We start from the raw sequence: 16,635 nt of genomic DNA on the forward strand, positions 1-16,635 counted from the left end.
TCTGTAATGGCCACCAGATCGTATCCATTTGTGTCGATCTGCGCCACCAGCTCATCCACTTTATTACGAATGCTTCGTGCATTCAGATAAAGCGCTTTCATCCCAGCCTTCTTCTGGACCCTATTTGCCATAACGCCACCACTTGGGACATCCTCAGCCTCTTCCCTTACCTGTACCCTATCCTTAACTGTAGACCTCCTAACATCACCTACCCTCGCACCCTCCCCCCCCCTAATTAGTTTAAAGCCCTGTCTACAGTCCTCTTTACTCGATTCGCCAGCACTCTGGTCCCAGCACGATTCAGACCAACCCCATCCCGCCCGAACAAGTCCCACCTACCCCAATACTGGTGCCAATGCCCCATAAATTCGATCCCATTCCTCCCACACCAATCTCTGAGCCACCCATTCACTTCCTTTATCCTGTCAACCCTACGCCCGTCTGCACTCGGTTCAGGCAGTAGCCCAGAGAAGACCACCTTGTCGGTTCTACTTTTTAATTCCATTCCCAGCTTCTCATACTCCCTCCCCAGATCCTCAGTCCGCACTTTGCCTACGTCGCTGGCACCCACATGTACCACCACAACTGGGTTCTCACCCTCCCACTCCAGATTCCTCTGCAGCCCAGCTGCGACATCCTGTACCCGAGCACCAGGCAGACAACACACCCTTCTGTGCACTTTGTCATTGTGACAAAGGACAGTGTCAATACCCTTCACCCCACTATCTCCAATCACTACTACGTTCCTTTTCCCCTTCTCTTTGCCTATGTCCTGCTGCATCACTGTACCGTGTGCAGTTTGCTCACCAACCTCACCTGCCTCGTCCTCTTCCAGAGTGGAAGCAAGAACCTCAAACCTGTTATGCAGATTAAGAGGCTGAGGCCTCCGCTCCTCACCCCCCTTCCTCCTCCCAGCAGCCCCCTTTTGTTCCTGACCCTTAGATTTAGACAGTCTAGAGGGGGTGGATGTCACTTGCACCCCATTGACAATGGCACCCTCTCTCCCCCTGATGAGCCTCAGTGTCTGTAGCTCAGAGGCCAGCTCATCCACCTTGATATCCGTCACATAACATGAACATCCTGAAGGGTTACCATCAAACAGAGATTTAACTGGTTTATCCATTTATTACTGTGCTACAGGAGCGGGTCAAAGGCTCAAAATCTTGTGGTGAGTAGCTCACCTTGTGAATCCCCAAGGGACTCTACAAGGCACGTCAGGAGTGCGATGGAATACTCTCCACTTGTCTGGATGGGTGCAGCTCCAACAACACTCAGGAAGATCAACACCAACCAGGACAAAGCAGACCTCCTTGATTGGCACCCCATTTACAAACATTCAAAGTCCAGAGATTTGTGGATGAGGTGGATTGGCCATGCTAAATTGGCCCTTAATGTCAGGGGGACTAGCTAGGGGAAATGTACAGGGTTATGTGGATAGGGCTTGGGTGGGATTGTTGTTGGTGCAGCCTCGATGAGCCAAATAACCTCTTTCTGCACTATAGGGAAATAGTGCCAAGTCTGGTTAGGGAGTGGGTGTGGTGGGGGAGAAGAGTATATTTCCTGTTTTAGATAGAGGAAAAAGAAAAATTGCTCTCCAACCAGTCAATCACTTGCCTTCTTTGCTGTTACATCAGGATTCAATTTTCTTTGAAACACTGTGAACTCATAGATTCATCCCTCTAGCTTTTCAAACACACACCAGTCTTTCTGGTATACGACCTATCTCTTCTGATCGAAATGAACGGTAGAGCAGGCTGGAAGGGCTGAATAGCCTACTCCTGTTCCTATTTTCTATGTTTTCGATAGCTGAAAGAAGATAGAACTTCCTTTTTCCCTTGGTACCAAATTTCCACCAACATACTCAATCTTTGTCTCACTCCGGCATTGTCTTCTCTCCAGGCATTCACTTACTCTTTGTGGCTTGAAAACTTACCTGTTCAGAGTGACTGATGATTAGTTAGCTCAGCTTCCTGCTTCAGAAATTAACACCTATCGAAGACAATTACTTTCAGCTGATTGACAGATAAATGCCACTGTCAGCCAGCTCCCTATTTAAATAGGCTTTTGAACACTGTAATGAAAGCTTATACAGGAGCCAGAAGGTTGTGAAGTCAAACATCGCTCCAGTGGCTCAAGCACATAATCCGGGATTGCACTTTGGTGCTGTTCTGAGGGAATGCCATCTTTCGGGTGAGATATTACACAGAGATATTTTCCTTTCAGATGGTTGTTGTAAGATCTCACGGCACCGTTTCAAAGAGTTCTCTCTATTGTCCTGCCAACATTTTATCCCTTAGCCAACCTCACTCAAACAGATTATCTAATTATGATCACAGTACAGTTGCTGTTTTCAAATTGGCTGATGCATTTTCTACACTACAATTATGACTATCCTTTAAAAGTATTTAAATAGCTGTAAAATATTTTGAGACCTAGTGAAGTCATGAAAGGCAATATATTCTTTTTTTCTTTATTTCATCCGCAATGGAACTGAATGTTGTCTTTTATATCTGTTTGTACCTGCCAGCTGGGAAGTGTCTCGTGTACCGTCTGCCCCTCACTGCCTTGTAGCAAGTTGGAACTGGTGCCTGGGGTTTGCTGCCCAGTTTGCAAGTGTAAGTAAATTCCTGCAGCCTGAGGTAAGGTGCCAGATTAGAGCCATCAATGCCAAGAATCCTTCAACGATCATTCACCTCCTCCTTACTCCCTTGAAATCATTGAATTTTACCTGAGTACTACTTCATGGGCACCATGTGCCTTTGATCTATCAGTCAGCTGGCACTCATTTTGTGTAGGAGACATCACAGGCAGGCTCAGGTCTGTTCTGACCTACAGTCAAGTGTACAGATACCAGAAGGTTTAACTTGCTGGATGAAAAAAATGTGGTTGGTTTCTGAACAGGGTACCCTGCTTGGCTTTCCAACCTCCCATTTTTGATGTTCCACACATACACATACCAACAGAATCCTTGAACGGAAATCTGGAACATGAACCCAGGCTGATTTTCCTCCCTGAGCTCAGAGTTGCTGAGGATCACGTGTTGCTACCCTGGACAAGTAAGCATGGAGGAGGCCTATGTGATTATTGACCTATCTTCTTCCCAGTAGGTAGTGACTCACTTTTTCAACAACAACAGGCAAATATCGTATTTATTGGGAGATTGCTGGCATGGAACCCATGCTCGGTTCAACATGTTGGGAAATCCCTCCCCAACCATCGAGATTAGCCCAATCAACACTTGCATGCAACTTGATTTCATTAGACTCTTGAGATAGAACGTTGACAGGCTCCATTTATTTCCTCTCTATTGCATTGTCCCAATGTTGATGCTGTGTCAGTAAGGTTTCTGATGACTTTTCATCTGAAAGAGAAAGCATTTTGGGTATCTTTGGTAGGTAGAGGGGAGAAATTCATCAGGGGAAAGAATTGTTGGTGAGAGGTGATCAGAAAGCCAATATGTGGCTCAGTTTATTTTCGTAATGAATCATAGAATAGTTACAGTGCAGAAGGAGGCCATTCAGCCCATTGAGTCTGCACTGCCCACAACCCCACCCAGACCCTAATTCCATAATCCCACATACTTACTCTACTAATCCTTCTGGCACTAGGGTCGATTTAACAAGGCCAATCAACCCAATCCACGTAGCTTTGCAGTGTGGGAGGAAACCAGAGCACCCAGAGGAAACCCACGCAGACAAAGGGAGAATGTGCAAGCTCCACACAGACAGTAACCTGAGGTTGGAATTGAACCAGGTCCCTGGTGCTGTGAGGCAACAGCGCTAACCACAGTGCCACCATAGCGCCCATAAAGTGATATCTGAATTGGGATTTCATGGGGAGCCTCAGGAAAGTTGGGGGGGGGGGAGAGGGGTGGGGTGGGGGCAGGGTGGGAGTGAGTGGTGGTGGGTGGGGAGGGGGAGAGAATGTGGAGGAGGAATGGGGACAGAGAGAATGTGGAGGGGGTGTGCGGAAGGGGAAAGAATGTGGAGAGGGAGTGGGGAAGGGGGAAGAATGTGGAGGGGGAGTGGGGAGAAGGAAGAGTTGGGGAGGGTGGACTTTGGGAAGTAAAGGGAGGGAGGGTGTGGTGAGATGAAGCAACATCTTCCCAGGATTTATTCAGCTTTTTGACTGGAGTTGCAGTCGATGATTGGGATAACAGTGCTTGGAAATTCACTATCAGGGTCTCTGGGGGGAAGAAAGTTTTGTGCACAGTTGACTGGTTGACTGTTCTCTAAGCAGTATCCTCAAGAGTTATGTATCGCAGGAACAAAGCACAAAGCGAGAGTGTGCAGGTGTTTTTTATATATAATATTCAGGATTATGTGTTGGTTCTGATATACTGCATTACTTCATTGACGGTCTTTTGAATTTCTCCAGCTGGTTTAAAAGAATGTAAAGGACTTCAGTGAGACTTGTAAGGCAACTTTCTGAGCCACAAATTCTGTTTTCTGTGGAGCACATCAGCAAAATTGGAAATAAAGCCCAGAGTAGCTTTTAATTGTGAGAAAACTGTGATCTTTGCCGAATCGTACTGCCAAGGACTCTCTCTTGTGGGGGGATGCCAACAGGGAACAGATTTTAAGTTTTGTCCCCTCGCCAAAACTGCACAAACCATTTTTTCCTGAATATCAAAGGCCCGTTGGCCTGGATTGAAATGTATCTCTACAGATCCTGAAACTGTCCTCACCAATATGTAGCAAAACCCGGACAACACTCAGGTTTGGGCTGATAAATGGCAAGTAACATAAGTGTCAGGCAATAATCAACTCTACCAGGAGAGAATCTAACATCTCACTTGATGTTCAGTGACATTACCGTCGCTAAATCCCCCACTATCAACATCCTTGGGTTACCATTGAATGGAAACTGAACTGGAGCATGTGGCTACTAGTGTAAATCAGAGATCAGGAATTCTGAGAGTTATTTACCTACTGACGTCCAAAGTCTGGCTGTAAGCTATAAAGCACAAGTCAGCAGTGTGATAAAATGCTCTCCACTTGCTTGAATGAGTGCAGCTCCAACAACATTCAAAAAGCTTAACAGCATTCAGGACAAAGCAGCCCACTTGATGGTACTCCCTTCAACATTCATTCCTTCCACCATCAATACAGAGTGGCAGCTGGTATACCATCTGTAAGCAGTAACTTTTGGCTAAGAGGAGAGGCTGATTGGCTGAGGTGAGGTTGAATAAATGAGGATTGTTTTCACTGAGGGGAGGGGAGACCTGATAGGGGTGTATAAAATTATGAGAGGTATAGACACGGTGGATAATCAGAGGCTTTTTCCCCGGTTGAAAGTGACAATTACAAGGGGGCGCAGGCTCAAGGTGGGAGGGAGAAAGTTTAAGGGAGATGTGCAGGGAAAGTTTTTCATGCAGAGAGTGGTGGGTGCCTGGAAAGTGCTGCCAGAGGAGGTGGCGGAAGTAGGCACATTCGTAACTTTTAAGAGGCATCTGGATGAGTACATGAACAGGGAGAGAATAAAGGGCAATGGATTGAGTAAGGGCAGAAGGTTTTTTAGTTTAGTTAGGGCATCATGAATAGCACGGGTTTGGAGGGCCAAAGGGCCTGTCCCTGTTTCTTTCTTTGTTCTAATGCACCAAGGCTCTCTTGACAGCAAATTCCAAATTGACGACCACTACCACCTAGCAGGATAAGAGCAGCATGGGAACAGTACCACCCACAAGTTCCCTTCCAAAGCATACACCATACTGACTTCAAACTATATTGCCGTTCCTTAGCTATTGCTGGACCAAAATCCTGGAGCAGCCTGTCTAACAGCAATGTGTGTGGACTGCAACTGAACTGAAGGCAGCTCAGTGCCACCTTCCCAAGGGCAGGCAGAGGTGGGACACAAAAATGCTGGCCCAGCCAGCAAAAACCCATGTCTTGTGAAAGAATGAGCAAAAACGCAGATTGTGGAAGACTCAAATCATTTTTAGTAAACATGGAGGCATAGGTGCATGAAGCAATTGTAATGCCTCATTTCTGTACAGATCTGAGTGTTGGCACTTGAGAGTGTTGGCAAACGAGGAGAGTATACTAACTAACAACAGAGATTGGGTTGAGAAAAACATTCAAATTTTCCATTTTGCAACAAATTGAAACAACTCTTTTGTTGCTCATGTTGAAGTTCATGGTGCACGAAGCCAAGAAACACTAGGCGAGCATTAGATAGACAATATCGAAACTGGCTTCTCACTGACGTGAAGTTGTCTGAAGAGGGTAGTCTCATTCAGAGCCAATAATAGAGTGACTTCATTTGACCCCATTCTCGCCTCTGAGCTGAGATAGGAATTTATTATTTGTCAGTATTTTGGTACACAGCCAATCAGCAACAAGCAGTTAAACCGCAATTATATTTGGCACCAGGTAACATGTAATATTCCCTGAGTGAGTTAACAAAAGGACACCAACTCTGCTTCATCCCTTGAAGATAAATAAAAAAAGTGAAGTTCAAAAATTAAAACGAAAACAATTTTGCTGTGTGGATGTTGAGCAAGGGCAGATGGACTTGCCAGTGTTACATCCTGACCGTGCAAGACATTACCTCAGTCCTAAAAGGTTAAGAGTTCTGACCCAAGTATACAATCCCTGTAGTGCAGAAGGAGGCCACTCGGCCTATCAAGTCTGCACCAACTCTCCAACAGAGCATCTTACTCAGGCCCACCCCCTTCCAATCGCCACAGCCCCACGTATTTTCCCTACTAATCCCCCTAATTTTGGCATAGTACAGGGCAATTTAAAATGGCCAATCCACCTAACCTACACAAGTTCGGACTGTGGGAGGAAATCCACTCCGACGTGGGGTGAACGAGCAAACTTCACACAGCAAGTCACTCAAGGCTGGAATTGAACCCGGGTCCTTGACACTGTGAGGCAGCAGTCCTAACACTATGCCACAGTGCCGCCCAAGCTTTACGGAAAGAACTAGATTATACTCAAAAATCTTTGCTATTCTTGATACTCAAGTGATAGCGTATGGAAATGTGGAAAGATTGACCATGTTAGGCCTTTGCCATTGAGATTTAGAAAAATGAGAGGTGATCTTATTCAAACATATAAGATTCTGAGGGGGCTTAGACAGGGTAAATGCTGAGAACATGTTTCCCCTCGTGAGGGGATCTAGAACTCGGGGGCACATTTGAAAGATAAGAGGTCTCCCATTTAACGTGACGATGAGGAGGAATTCTTTCTCTGAGGGTTGTTAGACTTTGGAATTGTCTTCTATGGAGACCAGTGGAATCTGGATCATTGAGTGAATCCAAAGCTGAGCTAGACAGGTTTCTGATCAACAAGGAAGTCGAGGGTTATGGGGAGAAGGCAGGAAAGTGGAGTTAATGCCAGACCTGATCTGATCAGCCATCTTATTGAATGGCAGCACAGGCACCCTAGGCCGAATGGCCAACTCCAGTTCCTATTTGTTATGATCTTAGAAATATGGGGCAGAATTTTGTTCTAGTGATAGGATAAGATCCCCCTTTTGCTTTTCTTTTGCTTCAGTTGAAGTGCAGTCAGGAACATCACAAGCCCGCATTGGTCCTTCCACATTATCGGACATCTAGAAGGCAAAAATCCACCTTGAGCTTCTATGTCGGGCTCTTCCACCCTCCCCATTAAATTGGGGACACTTTTCCTGATGCTGGGAATTGGAATCCGAAGTTGGCACTCCTGTCCAAGTCCTCTCTCCCCCACACCCATTCCCTGGTACACTACATTAAACATTGGCCATTGTGTTGTAAGGAGCTGATATCTTCAAATCTCCCTGAATGGTCAATTCAGAGTTGATTGTAGTTTTCAGTTGTTGACCAAATCAATTCTCCTTCTCTCTGTTGATTACAGCATTGAAATTGAAGAGTTATTGAGCGGGCTCTTACCAATTTGCCACGCTGGTAAGATAGGGCATGAGATGAAAAGTCACGTCCACGCTTAATTTCCCACCTCTCGCGATCTTGACAGCCCTGTTCTGCTGACGAAAGCACGAGGCTGACTTAAATATTAATGTAAGAAGTCTCACAACACCAGGTTAAAGTCCAACAGGTTTATTTGGTAGCACAAACCACTAGCTTTCGGAGTGCTGCCCCTTCATCAGATGAGTGGGAGTTCTGTTCACAAACAGGGCATATAAAAGCACAAACTCAAATTACAAAATAATGTTTGGAATGCCAGTCTTTACAGGTAATCAAGTCTTAAAGGTACAGACAATGTGATTGGAGACCAGGTTAAGCACAAGTTAAAGAGATGTGTATTGTCTCTAACTGGGATATTTAGTGAGATTTTGCAAGCCTAGTTAAGTCATGGGGGTTACAGATGGTGTGACATGAACCCAAGATCCCGGTTGAGACCGTCCTCATGTGTACGGAACTTGGCTATCAGTTTTTGCTCAGTGACTCTGCTGTTGTGTGTTGTGAAGGCCACCTTGGAGAACGCTTACCCGAAGATCAGAGGCCGAATGCTTGTGACTGTTGAAGTGTTCCCAAACAGGAAGAGACGACTCTTGCCTGGTGACTGTCAAGTGGTGTTCATTCATCCATTGTTGTAGCATCTGCATGGTCTCCCCAGTGTACCATGGAATATTATTTCCTGCAGCATATCAGGTAAACAACGTTGGCCGAGTTGCAAGACTATGTACTGTGTACCTGGTGGATGGTGTTCTCACGTGAGATGATGGCATCTGTGTCGATGATCCGGCATGTCTTGCAGAGATTGTTGTGGCAGGGTTGTGTGGTGTCATGTTCACTGTTCTCCTGAAGGCTGGGTAGTTAGCTGTGGACAAGTGTTTGAGGTTGTGTGGTTGTTTGAAGGCAAGATGTGGGGATGGCCTTGGCGAGATGTTCGTCTTCATCAATGACATGTTGAAGGCTCTGGAGAAGATGTCGTAGCCTCTCTGCTCTGGAGAAGTACTGGACGACGGAGGGTGCTCTGTCCACCGTGTCCCGTGTTTGTCTTCTGAGGAGGGCAGTGCGGTTTTTAGCTGTGGCGCATCAGAACTGTCGATCGATGAGTCAAACGCCATATCCTGTTCTTATGAGCCCATCTTTCAGTGTCTGAGGTGTCTGTTCTCCAAGGTGGCCTTCACAACACACGATAACGCAGAGTCGCTGAGCAGTGACTGATAGCCAAGTCCTGCACACACGAGGACAGCCTCAACCAGGATCTTGAGTTCATGTCACACTATCTGTAACCCCCACAACTTAATTGGGCTTGCAAAATCACACTAACTGTCCTGGCTGGCGACAATACACATCTCTTTAAGCTGTGCTTAACCTTCTCTCCAGTCACATTGTCTATACCTTTATTACCTGTAAAGACTAGCATTCCAACCATTATTTTGTAAATTGAGTTTGTGTTTTTATATGCTCTGTTTGTGAACAGAACTCCTGCTTACCTGATGAAGGAGCAGCGCTCTGAAAGCTAGTGGCTTGTGCTACCAAATAAAGCTGTTGGACTTTAGCCTGCTGTTATGAGACTTCTTATTGTGTTTACCCCAGTCCAATGCCGGCACCTCCACATCTTAAATATTAATGACTTCCTTAATCCCCTCACCGTTCGAAGTCCGCACCATCAATGGGGACCAGACATGATGGCCTTGCCAGTGGGAATAGAGGCCATGGGAGCCCCAGACACCCTGGCACTGCCCATCAGGTGCACTATGATGGGGATCCATATTTTCTAGTATTCTTCAACTAAACTTGATTCAGGGTGCCTGAATGGGCAACTTTTCAGATATGAAGCCTCTTTTATTTGTTGGCTAGTGATTAGTTGCATTTATCATGTCAAAAGCACACTGACTGACAGGCACCTAATTTTCCAGACCTTCAAAGTCTGGTTAAATAACTTTTTAAATAGCTCTTCTTTGTCCCTCTCTGATAACACTGACTTGCATATGGAAAAATCACTTCACAAAAATATCACATAGCCCAACAAATTTGAGGAAAACAAGTTTCTTCCCACCAACTCTCCTCCCAATGTTTCAAACCATGAAGGTTGTTTTTTTTTAAGTAAAGCTTAAGCATTATACCATCATGGTAAGATAACCTTCTCAAGGTCTCAAACATAAACCACACTTCTTTCTACAGAACGGATAATCACCAAGAGGTCACTGACACTCACAACTAGGAAAAGTGAATGTAGGGTCACTGTTCCAGTGAAATTCTCCATTTGCATCTTCAAGAGAGGAGGGAAGAAAATTAGTGGAAAATGGATGAAAGCAAAAATAATGAATAATTTGAAATGCATATCTTTTAAATCAGGGTTTGAACAAAGAAAGTCTAATGATATACTTCAACCTCAATCACACATGAGCCCCATCTGTACCAGTGCTTCATTGGCCATGCAGTGACTGAGATTGAAAATTGTTTGTTAGTCAGCAAGAGATAGGTTTCCACTTATTGCAAATACAATTTTTGCTGCCCTAATTTATATGAAACCTTATAGCCAGAAAATAGTGCGGTGGTGTGGTGACACAGTGTTTAGAACTGCTGCCTCACAGCTCCAAGAATCTCGGTCCGATTCTCGGCTTGGGTTACTGTCTATGTGGAGTTTGTACGTTCTCCCCATGTCTGTGTGGGTTTCCTCTGGGTCCTCTGGTTTCCTCCCACAGTCCAAAGATGTGCGAGTTAGGGTTGATTGGCTATGCTAAATTTCCCCTTAGTGTCCTTGGATGCATAGATTAATGGGATTAGCCGAGTAAATATGTGGGACGATGGGGATAGAGCCTGGATAGGATTGTTATCAGTGCAGACTTGATGGGTTGAATGGCCTCCTTCTGCACTGTAGGGATTCTATGATTAAATCTAGGATCTAAGTAGAAGACACTTTTATCGCATCTGTTGGGTTGAATTTGAGAGAATCTGTATTATCTAATTTCACCGAATCCTCTGGTTATACCTCTGAAAGGACCTTTTTTAAAAAAGATAAAATGCCCTACATGCTATGTGGCAAGCTTCTCTTTTCAAAACTGGCTCCTGGTTTGGCGATTCTCTCTTTAGTAAAGATCCTGATAACTGGCCTCCTTTCTTGTCCAATATGAGTCTTATCCTCGTGAAATAGCAGGCCGTCGGAAATCTCTTTAAGGAAGTAATGTCACCAAGTCAACCCCTGCTAAAAGGGGTGTCGGTATCAGTATCCCATCGAAAAGAAGGGAAACTCATCAACAGAGAAAGGAGACTGAATGAAGGGACTCACTCTTAAGAAGGAATCAGATATTTCTGTTTTAACAAAGCCTAAAAGTAAAACAGTTGTCATTGTGAAATCTTCTTCACTAGACGTTCCAAAGCTGACATTTCTTTTAAGAAAGGGTCCACTTGGTAAGACTTCCTCCTTCTAAAGTTTCAGTTGGCTGAAATCCTCTTTTTAACGGGGTTTAATGATAAGACTTCTCTAATGGGGGACTGGGTGATCACAGTCCTCTGCAGATGTTGTAATGCTGATGCAGAATTGGTTTCAAAACAATATTGGGAAATTTTAATCTTTTAAAAACTGTCACCTTAACCAGAGTTTAAGGACTGGACATTAACTCGGCTGGATATCAGGACATTTAATGGATATATCACTCACAGTATGGAGTGAGAAGTGGATTTTATCTTGCATGCTGTTTTTGGAAGAAGTGATGTGCAAATGCTTATTGCTCTGTGCCATGCTCAGAATGAGATTAGGAATCTGATATCATTAGAGTTTTTCTGCTTGGCTACACTCTGTAAATAATTTAATGCCACGCGTGAATGAATAGAGGAACCCACTTATTCTTTGGAAAATGGCTCTGTTTGCCAGCTCTTTGCTCAGCCCTGTGCAGGATTCTGTGCCAGACATCTGAGTGCTTTGTGTTTTGTGTTATTGTTCAGAGAGACAGTGGGCAGCTCTGTTCACCTCATAGAGTTGGGCTTCAATCCAGCCCAGTTTGATGGAAAATTTGATACAGCTGAGTTTAAACTGCCTGAATTGAGCTCCCAAATCATTAGTCTTCACATCCAGTTAGCTTGAAGTAGCCAATCAGCATGAATACTGCTCAACTAGCTGATATAAGGACCCATCCAATAACCACATCTGTTTGAGAAGTAGAGAGAGAGTGCGGTGGACATGAAGCAAAGATTGTGGATCACAATCTCAGGGTGATATGAGAGTAACTGACTCAGTAATACTCAACACAGTGGCACAGTGATTAGTACAGATGCCTCACAGCACCAGGGACCCGGGTTCGATTCCTGGCTTGGGTCTGTGTGGAGTTTGCATGTTCTTCCCCTGTCTACATGGGTTTCCTCCGGATGCTTTGGTTTTTCCCCACGGTCCAAAGATGTGTGGGTTAGGTTGATTGATCATGCTAAATTGCCCCTTCGTGTCAGGGGGATTAGCAGGGTAAATACGTGGGGTTATGGGCATAGGCCCTGGGTGGGATTGTTGTTGGTGCAAGCTCAATGAGCCAAATGGCCTCCTTCCGCATTGGAAGGATGTTGGAATTCATCAGAAGAGTAACCTTGGGAGGCCTTTGTCCTGGAGTCAACGTCACATCAGATATGTGGAAAATTGTATAATGGTGGACAATTTCTGCAAGAAGGGGTCAAGCTGGAATATTAATGTCAGGGTGATAGATAATAATTAGCAGAATTTCACAGAAAGTGAGTGAGATTTGCCATGAAACCACCCCCAACTCCACACCCACTCTAATGGGCTGCCCACAACCATTTGGAGCTCAGATGCATATTGAGAGGCTCAGGTTGACACTTGCTCCCTCCACTGGGAAACAAGTCCCACCTTTGAGAGCTACTGGCTAAGAGGAATGGGCAATAACTTTGTGCCCCTGTTAGTGATTCATAACTATTGCTGGAATTGCATCAGCTCCCAGCGAACGAGAGCCAGGAGCCGGATGACAGGTAAGTTGAGAGTTTCCTGACAAGAGCAGGAGACAAAGCCCCAGGATTTGAGGAGATCGAGGAGTGTGTGGGGCCTGGGTGTAGAGGCTGGGGGTGCAGTGAGGGAAGCACCTTTTGGTGGGAGGGCAGGGTTGGTGTATCGGGGGCTCTGGGGTGGCAGATGTTGTGGGATTCAAATTAGAAAAGAGAGCCCATGAAGGAGGCATCTCCCCTCTGCTGGCCTGAGATCCAGTAAGAAGTCCAACAGGTTTATTTGATAGTAAACGCTACAAACTTTCGGAACGCTGTTCCTTTGTCAGGTGAGTGGAAAGTTCTGATCAGAAGCAGGACATATAAAGGCACATAAAGTCTCTGAGATTCAAGCAGGCTTTGCTGCTGGGCTTCCTACACAACATTGCATATCTCTCCCCCCAGCTGGAAAATTGCTTACGGGCAGGAAGTCAAGTGACCGTTAATTCACCAATTCAAGTCTTCAATTGGTGCAAGGGCTGACAGGTCACTGGAGGCCTCGCATGCTACTCATTAAATCATAGCCAGTTTGGGGGGGAAGGGGGAGGAGGGGGATAGATGGTTGGTCATGCAGTCACAGAGTGAAATGGTGGCTTTGTTGAATTTCTCCTATTCAATCTATCGCGCAGTTTTAGGCAGGAAAGGAATGTATGGAATTTTGCAGGACCCCCTACCTGCAAACCCACCTGCAGCCAACTGTAAGATTGTGCCCTATGTGTAAATAAATGTATTCTGCCATACAGACAAACTGTCTTGTATTCTGATATACCTGAAAGGTGTTAGTTGAGTTTGCCTCAGTGCTTTTTACCTGAGCTGATCAGTAACCAGGCCTGAGTGTAGAACAATGTGAAGAAAAAGTTGGAGAATTGCATGGCGTCCCATTGAAGAGTCAGAGGCCAGTAAGTTCCTTGACGGGACCAGGAGTGGGGGGTTGGGGTGTGGTGGGGTGGTGTTGGAGGAGGGGATTAAAGGGTGTGGGACCTGGGTGTGTAGGCTGATAGAGGAAGGGGAGCAGTGTTGTGGAATAGGCCTCCGATTGGCCAACAGGATCCTAAATGGAGGATTTAAAACCATGCCTGGTGAAGACCGGCTAATTATTCACAGATTCATTTGAAGAAGATTGAAGATAGATTGATGGGTTTTTGATAAGAGAGGGGATTAAGGGTTATGGGGAGAAAGCGGGAAAGTGGAACTGAACAGCGACAGATCAGCCATGATCTTATTGAATGGCGGGGCAGGCTCGAAGGGCTAGATGGCCTACTCCTGCTCCTATTTCTTATGTTCTTATGTTCTTAGACGGCCAGCAATTAGGTTTGATTCACTCGACTATCAAGCACTTCAAAACTTGCTGCAAACAAGTTCATTATCACAGTTAGACTAAATACCAGGTCATTCAATAGAAATGAGACAGGAAATTCAATATTTATCTTTATTGATGGTGCATTGAAAGAAGGAAGTGTGAGCATTAACATTCCAGGCTGATGACTGGAAACACTTAGCAGTTCAGGCAACATTCCTGATGAAAGGAAGATAACATTCCAAGTCGCTGAGCACTGATCAGAACCCAGTTCTGAAAGTCAGACTGCATCAAGATTCTCTATAGCATCCTGAGAAAGAAGTATCCAGAGAACTTGATTATCAGCCTCATGGGTGGGAAAAAAACCATCAAGCCCAACAACACCAGGTTAAAATCCAAGAGGTTTATTTGGCAGCTCTAGGTTTTGGAGTCTCAGCCTCCTTCATCAGGTGAATGAGGACTTGTGTTCACAAACAGGGCATATACAGACACAACTCAATTTACAAGATAATGGTTGGAATGTGAGTCCTTACAGTTAATCAAGTCTTAAAGGTACAGACAATGTGAGTGGAGAGAGGATTAATCACAGGTTAAAGAGATATTTATTGTCTCCAGACAGGACAGTTAGTGAGATTTTGCAAGCCCAGGCAAGTCGTGGGGGTTACAGAGAGTGTGACATGGATCCAAGATCCCGGTTGAGGCCGTCCTCATGTGTCTGCAACTTGGCTGTCATTTTCCGCTCAGCCACTCTGCCCTGTTCTGTGTCATGAAGGCTGTCTTGGAGAACATTTACCTGAAGATCAAAGGCTGAATGCCCGTGACTGCTGAAGTCTTCCCCAAAGGAAGAGACCACTCCTGCCTGGTGATTGTTGAGTGATGTTTATTCATCCATTGTCGTAGCGTCTGCATGGTCTCGCCAATTGTACATTCAACAGATGAATGAACACTGCTCAACGATCACTGACCAATGAGAATTCCCATTGATAGCAGCGGGACCAGAGAATCGCCAGCAAACAATGTGCCACCTCCCGCCGGCAGGAAACACACAGCTGGGAGGCTGCAGAATCTCCCCCATTGAGTTGAATTCATTGTTGGATAAATTGTCCACCGTCTGTAGGTGAATGGACTATATTTGCTTCATATTTTGTAACATACTGAACCAAATCTTTTTGCTTTGTCTTCCCAGCCTGCCTTTACAATGGCATCATTCACTCTCATAACAGTACATGGGTTTCTCTGTCCCAGCCCTGCTTGACTTGCTCCTGTCAGGTAAGGATTAGTGCTACAGGTTAAAGATATCTCTCTAACCATAGGATATCAGCCCATTCACCCAAACCAATTCAACTTACGATCCAATAATCATTGCATTTCTCTTTCAAAATCTATGTTAACTTCTAGTAGTGTTGGAATGTGATTTAGTTTAAAAACAAACTAAATTTAAGTTGCCATAGTTCCACATGACCATAGGTTACTCTCCCCTTCCAGTTAGTGATTTAACCTCAGCTGAGGGGCAAGGTTGAGCAGGTGAGGCTTTCACCTCAGCCAGTGTGGGAGCTGAACCCGTGACCTTGGCATTGCTCTGCATCACAAACCAACCATCCAAACAACTGCTCCAACTGAATCCACTTAGTCTATTCTTGATCTGATGTTGTAATTGAGAAGCACTGTCAGCTGCTTGCTAAGATAAAATCAGAGGGGTACCTTAAACCACAGGAGGTCTTCTGGTATAGTGGGCAGCATTGCAAGCCTCTGAGCCAGTAGCTCGAGTTTCAATTCCCATTCCAGGACTTGACCAAGGAAGCTGTGTTCATAATGCGGGTCAAACAAGTTGAATGTCAACCTACAAATCCTTCCAAACACGCCAATGACCAGGTTAGAGCAGGAGAGGATCCTGGTAGGCAATGCTGAGTACGGACTGGTGCCCCTCAAGCTATAAGCCCTTGCGACAGACTAGTTACCTGTTCCAGGAATTACTAGCTATGGAAACGGACAAAAGCCTGCCTCAGTGCACCCCGAGGTATGGGAAGGGAATTGGAATTGGACCTTAATCCACTGCGTATTATAATAATCTGGGGAGTACAAAATTCTGCAAAACGTAAGGAGGAATACATTTTCAGAAAAATAATTTAAGGATGTGTATGTTTCTAAAGTATTAGGGTCCCAGACCAGAGCCCAAAATTATATTAGGACGCCTGATTAGACCCCAACAATTTTTCTATTTATTATGTAAATGTGAAGATAGGATGTTTCGCTCCAAGAGTCATTCCACTGATAAATTAGAGATATCTCACAGTGAAACAAACTTTATTTAATAACACAGTTTAAATATAATTCTAACAAATGAAGCAGCTTAACTATTAATGGTTAAACAATATTTAAGAATGAAAATAAGCAACTTTACTTTTTAATTAATGACTGTTCCAGTTCCAAATAAGCCTCATTCATGCATAGATCAAACCCA

General features: G+C 44.9%; 1 protein-coding gene across 1 annotated transcript in view; it reads left to right on the plus strand.

The window, feature by feature from the left end:
* Positions 1–16,635, plus strand: part of LOC145344465 (kielin/chordin-like protein) — a 304,857-nt gene that overhangs the window by 219,438 nt on the left and 68,784 nt on the right. Inside the window, exons 17-18 of the mRNA XM_080191611.1 lie at positions 2,528–2,615; positions 15,361–15,443. Coding sequence (XP_080047737.1) covers positions 2,528–2,615; positions 15,361–15,443 — 171 coding nt within the window. The remainder of the gene's footprint in view (positions 1–2,527; positions 2,616–15,360; positions 15,444–16,635) is intronic.

The sequence above is a fragment of the Carcharhinus amblyrhynchos genome, chromosome 6 (assembly GCF_965287045.1).
Source record: "Carcharhinus amblyrhynchos chromosome 6, sCarAmb.v2.hapA, whole genome shotgun sequence".
Lineage (NCBI taxonomy): Eukaryota > Metazoa > Chordata > Chondrichthyes > Carcharhiniformes > Carcharhinidae > Carcharhinus > Carcharhinus amblyrhynchos.